Source organism: Populus trichocarpa, chromosome 15, assembly GCF_000002775.5.
Source record: "Populus trichocarpa isolate Nisqually-1 chromosome 15, P.trichocarpa_v4.1, whole genome shotgun sequence".
Lineage (NCBI taxonomy): Eukaryota > Viridiplantae > Streptophyta > Magnoliopsida > Malpighiales > Salicaceae > Populus > Populus trichocarpa.
In genome coordinates, this window is record NC_037299.2 from 10,826,507 (window position 1) to 10,832,211 (window position 5,705).

Consider the following 5,705-nt stretch of genomic DNA (forward strand, 5'->3'; position numbering starts at 1 on the left):
TCAGGTCTGGTGGCTGGTGCAGTCCAATACTCGGGTTTCAAGTTTTGATCGGGTCACCAAGTCATCCAGGTCAATTTTGATTTTTTTAAAATCAAAACGACATCATTTTAATTAAAAAATAAAAAATTAACAAATTGCAATCAGAATTTTAACTGGATCACGGATTTTCACTTGTTTATTTGTCGTTTATTTGTCGGATAGAACAACAAATAAACTAACTCCATGATAATACCATTTTACCTTTCAAAGTCGATTCATTTAATTTTTATTTGTCAATGGCAGACATCAATTCATTATTTCAATCGCCAGTGAATCACTCTTTTGCTAAAGTATTTTTGCTACACATTTTATTTTTAATTTATTTTATTTGTTTTTTGTAATAAGGAGTGACCTATCCTATTATTGAAAGGTGATCATGTTGGGTTTGTATGGGTACCCTTTCATGGTGATTTTTGCCTCTACTTTTATCAAATAAAGAGAGATAATACCTCGTTCAAGCAATGGAAACTTGGGTGAAGTATGTACCGTACATATTTGACCAGGCATTTCATGTGGAGGAGGAGGACACCATTGTTGCCGAATTGGAAGCTGAGAAAATCATTTCTCACATGCAGCGCCATTGATGATGCTCGTGTTTCCAGGCATCTAGATTAATTATACGGGATTCACCCTCCTTGAAGCGTTAGAAAAATGATGGCGGTGTCCTCCTAAGCCCTGCTGCATACATGAAGCTCAAATACCAGAGATCAGTGGTGCCCTTGTGGGCGACAAAGAATATCTTGCTGAAGAGCCGCTACATGAACCGGTTCTGTTGTGCCGAAATCTGGCCTTAGCATATCAGTTTGGACTTTTGTGAAATGCATAAAAGCATTACTTATCTATCACTTATAACACTCAGGGTTTTTAACCATGGTAGCCAGTTCTTATCTAATATTTCCTCTTCAACTCGTGCCCCGGTTCAGCTCGGTCTCGAGTTAACTTGCTAGAAAAACCGATTTATCAAACTATAAACAATCAAATAACTGAAGGGCTAAGAAAAGAATTCAACCATCATGACCTCATTGAAGAATTGTTTGCGGTATATCAACGGGCACTTTCTCTGATCATTTTTCCTGTTTTTCAAAAGAGATTTATCATTAACAAAAACACAAGCTCTGCTATACCTTTGCCGGTTAAATTGGCTTTGGATATTTGAGTAACCATATCAAGAATTAAGCAAACCACAACAGAGAACCTAATCACCTATGCTCAAAAGTTACGCCAACCTAAAGTTACAATCACATAAATATGAATTGCCAATACATGAATTCCTATACTTTATTAGTTACAGCATTGTTTAACCCTTCATTTCAATACGAATGCACCCACTCGCAGAGATAGTTTTCTTAACATAACTAAAGCTTGTTTGTTGATGATGCCAGTAGCAGCTGCAGTTGTCCACTAAATTACCAAGGTCTACCAGCACCAAGTGGCACGGTATTGGATCCTGAAATCATCCCCCGGTTGCCGAAGCCGCCTCTTCCTCTGGAACGGAAGTTACCTGCAGAACATATGAACATGAGAAATAAATGAAATTCATCATCCTTGAATAGACTTAGCATTCAATCCTGATTAACACGTCCACATATGTTTTACCTCCAAAAGAACCAGCTGACCGAGTCATAGCAGACAATGACGGGGGCACAATCTGCCCTGCTTCTTGCAGAATTTTAATAAGATCCCTAGCAAATTTTGCATTTGACTCTGTGAAAAAGGTTAGGGCAGTTCCCCTAGCTCCTGCTCGACCAGTTCGGCCTATCCTGTGAACATAATCCTCAAGGCTGGAAGGAAAATCATAGTTGACCACACATTTTATGTCCTTCACATCTACAAGCAATTAAAGTAGAAGTTAAGTGAAAAGAATTGGTGTATAAAGTTCACTGAATGCACTTAAGCGCAGGACTATACGCCCCAAGACAAAATCAGCTATGAAAGATGGCTCATTCTTCTTGAGATAATTAACAAAATGAAAACATTGTTTGATTCCCCATCAAGAGATTACTCGGCTTTCAGGACTTTCATTCTCAAAGTAAAGCTATCAAAGTTTGACATAAGGTAGCTAAATAAAAATCTGGACTGGAGCCTCTTAGGATAAGCATGCCAGTTTACGAAGTTTTTTAGCCACCATGCTAGCCTGATTCACGGCTCTAGAAATGTATGAACACCCCCTTATCCCCGCACCCCTAAGATCCAAATGATCAATTTAAGATAACACATTCAAGAGACAAATGTGCCCACCTTAACCTTGCAGGGATAAGGAGCAGCTTCACCACCACTATTTCCATATCCAGCTATTTAATAAACATGTCAGTCAACCCGGCTGCCAAGATAAACCAGCTCCATAACTGTGGATGGGCAACAATCGCTTGCAAACATGTTATGCAGACACCTGTTAGTTGGAGCTATGCGACATTAGAGAATTCTGCAAATTACTGCCTCATGAAAGCCAGAGAAACAGAAATGCAACTTCCCCAGTCACAGAATAAAATCTTAAACTGCTGTCCACAACACCAATGGGCAGTGCTCCCTGTGTCCATGGAACATGAGCTGTAGCTAATGGGATATTCTAGCGAATATGAGAAACCAAGGTGCCACTCAATCCAACTTTAAAATCCCTTTGAAGTAAAGAACCATGCTTACAAGTTAATACAGCAATCAGTGGATGATTATTCATATTGGTAGCTCGCTTTGCACCCATACCACAGATTATATTCAGGGAAAACTGGATAGCAGCCGGCTGACTTGCCTATCTTCAAATTTCTAGACAGAGGTGAATAGACCTAGGACTCCTACACACAATGATCCTACCAAGGCCCCGTGCAGCAACATCAGTGGCAGTCATTATAGGGCTTCTGCCACTTTTGAACTCCGCCAGGACCCAATCCCTTTCAGCCTGGTTTTTATCACCATGGATGGACAAAGCTGCCCATCCATCCATTCTCAACTGCCTTGTAACTTGGTCACAGCCTTTTTTTGTCTCCATGAATATTAGAATTCGACTTCCATCCATCACTTCTTTCAGCAGTTTGATCAGCCTGCATAGATTTAGACATATTAAAGTAGCTATATCAACATGCTAAAACATCAATTTTTCTCTGCTACAAGCTGCTGAGACAAACCGTTTGTACTTCTCCAGGTCCATCATGACTTCAACAACTTGCTTTATAGACTGGTTTGCTTTTAAATCTTGCGATCCTATGATAACCTAAACATGGTAAAAATTTCAACAATATTGGGTGAACATGCCTTTATAACAAGCAAATAACAATAAACCCAAAACACTTATATGATGGCAATTGGGGACAACTATGACTGAGACCTTGTATGGATTATGCAAAAAATGCCTTGCTAAAGCTTCAACCTCCCTGGGCCATGTTGCACTCCAATACAATGTCTGCCTATCTGGTCGAATCTGCGATAAAAATAGACCTTAGAATTCAGTTTCAAAGGACTTCCTGACTAAGGAAATTCCATTGTAATAACAGTTTCTGGGCTGGCCCTCTGGCCAAAAATACAAATTACTTCAGTGTGAATTACTTTAAATTAGCATGAAAAATCCAAGTACCTTACCAAAAGTCAAATTATCTCAATAAGAATATTCATTAAAATTCCATGTTTTGTACGGCCACATTATTGCAGGAGGAAGTTAAAGACAGATGCTTACCTGAGATACAATTTTCCTAATTTGAGGCTCAAAGCCCATGTCCAACATGCGATCAGCCTCGTCCAACACTAGGTATGTGACTCTTCGCAAATTCACGTGTTGAGCTCCCAACATATCTATTAGTCGACCAGGGGTAGCAATAACAATTTCAACACCTGGCATAAGACAGATCCTGAATCACTACCATACTTCACCAATCTCAATCTGCTTAGATTTGCAAGTAGCATAACAAGCTACTCAAAACAGAAAATACCTCTTTGAAGATCACGAATTTGGGGTCCCTTGGGAGCACCGCCATATATGCATGTGCTCCTAATATTCGCCTTTGAACCAAACTTCAAAGCTTCTTCTTGAATCTGAACTGCCAGCTCTCTTGTAGGAGCTAATACTAACACAATCGGACCATCACCATGTACTAGACAGCAATAAAGTTTAAAACAATAAATATCACACAATAAAATGTGACAACTTCAAAAATTCAACTTAACCAGAAAGGCAATCAATACTAACCCAATCGAGGCTGAGCAGCAACATGCACAAAAGCTGGTAGCAGATATGCCAGTGTCTTACCAGAACCAGTCTCAGCAATGCCAATTAGATCTCTACCCTTTAGAGCCATTGGCCACCCTTGAGCTTGAATTGGCGTTGGCTCAACAAAACCCAACTTAGCAATCACCTGTAAGCAGTAATCTACCACATAAAATTAAATCAATCAGTCTAAAATAATACGTAAATTTTCAAAACGAACCATATAAGCATTGATGTGAAAAAAATTTGAAGTACCAGGGAAATTGGCCTCGTGAAAAATTCGAATAGGCCTAGGCACGTCATGACCTTCAACAGTAATTTCTCTTCTAGCACGAAACGTAACCACTTCATGTTCCGACATAGCCCTAATAGAAGGATTCTCGAAGTATAAGTTCTTCTCAAAAGGCACCAAGTCCCCAAAATCCTGCTTTGGAAGTGCAATATTATCCAACTCTCTCCTTGGATCTCCCCCTCCAAACCTCCCCCCTCTTCCACCACCACCACCACGGCCAGAACCAGAATTCCAGCCTCTCCCACGGCCAGCATCATTTCTTCTATCCCCACCATGAAAATTAGACCCTCGGCCACCACTAAACCCCCTTCCTCCTCCTCCACCCCCTCGTCCAACACTGAATCCACTAGAAGGTCGCTCAAAAGCAGGATAACCTCCACCAACTGGAGGGGGACCGCCTCTACCCGCAAAAGACGGAGGCGGAGGAACCCCAGCACCACCGCCATGAGGAACAGGCCCTATCATTGTGGGTACCACTGGAGTTTTTTGGCCCATTAAGTCACTGAAAAACAGAGCAGGTTAACATAAGAATCCAAAATTAAAGTAAGAAAAAAAGGATTATTCGATCAAAACTGAGAGAATATAATTGCCTGCGATGGTGACGGTGACGGTAAGAGTCAGGGTCGGAGTAGCGGTTGTCGTAAGGGTTCATCACTGATTGGAGCTTGCTTGGGCTGGGATTTATTCGATTTGAGTTTTCTTCGTGTTGGAAGTTTGAGAGAGCGAGGAGAGAATATTTTTTTTATCAGATCGCGGGAAAGATATTTTTTTTCTTTGAGCCTCCTTTATTCGCTTAGTACATATAACCTAAATATTTTAAATATAATATTATAGATATATAAACTTTCTAAATATTTTTTTAAATAAAATCTATTAATATTTTTTAATTTTAAAACTCCAAAATATTTTTTTCATATTAAAAAAATAAAATTATTTAAAGCTATTAATTTGATCAAATTCACTTTTATATTATATCTTAATATATTATTTTCTATATAAATATAAATAATACTGTATCATTTTAATTTTTGAGTTCGTCATTAAGATTATTTTTTTATTTTCCCAAACTGAAAAACACTTCTTTCTATCTAAAATTTATTTAATTTTTTAATTGCAAACTGAATTTTATTGATCAATTAATTTATAATATAGCCATAAAAATATCTTCAAGAAAATATTTTT

The 5,705-nt window shown here is 38.7% G+C and overlaps 1 protein-coding gene across 1 annotated transcript; it reads right to left on the bottom strand.

Moving 5' to 3' along the window:
* Positions 1-1,164: 1,164 nt before the first annotated feature.
* LOC7453797 (DEAD-box ATP-dependent RNA helicase 20) lies at positions 1,165-5,312 on the bottom strand. Its single transcript, XM_002322159.4, has 10 exons — positions 5,114-5,312; positions 4,487-5,025; positions 4,214-4,393; positions 3,957-4,118; positions 3,704-3,858; positions 3,359-3,451; positions 3,159-3,244; positions 2,848-3,074; positions 1,636-1,866; positions 1,165-1,540 (listed from the first exon to the last, which is right to left on the bottom strand). The coding sequence occupies exons 1-10, from the start codon at positions 5,173-5,175 to the stop codon at positions 1,446-1,448; spliced, it is 1,830 nt and encodes a 609-aa protein (XP_002322195.2). The 5' UTR covers positions 5,176-5,312; the 3' UTR covers positions 1,165-1,445.
* Between the last annotated feature and the right edge of the window lie 393 nt (positions 5,313-5,705).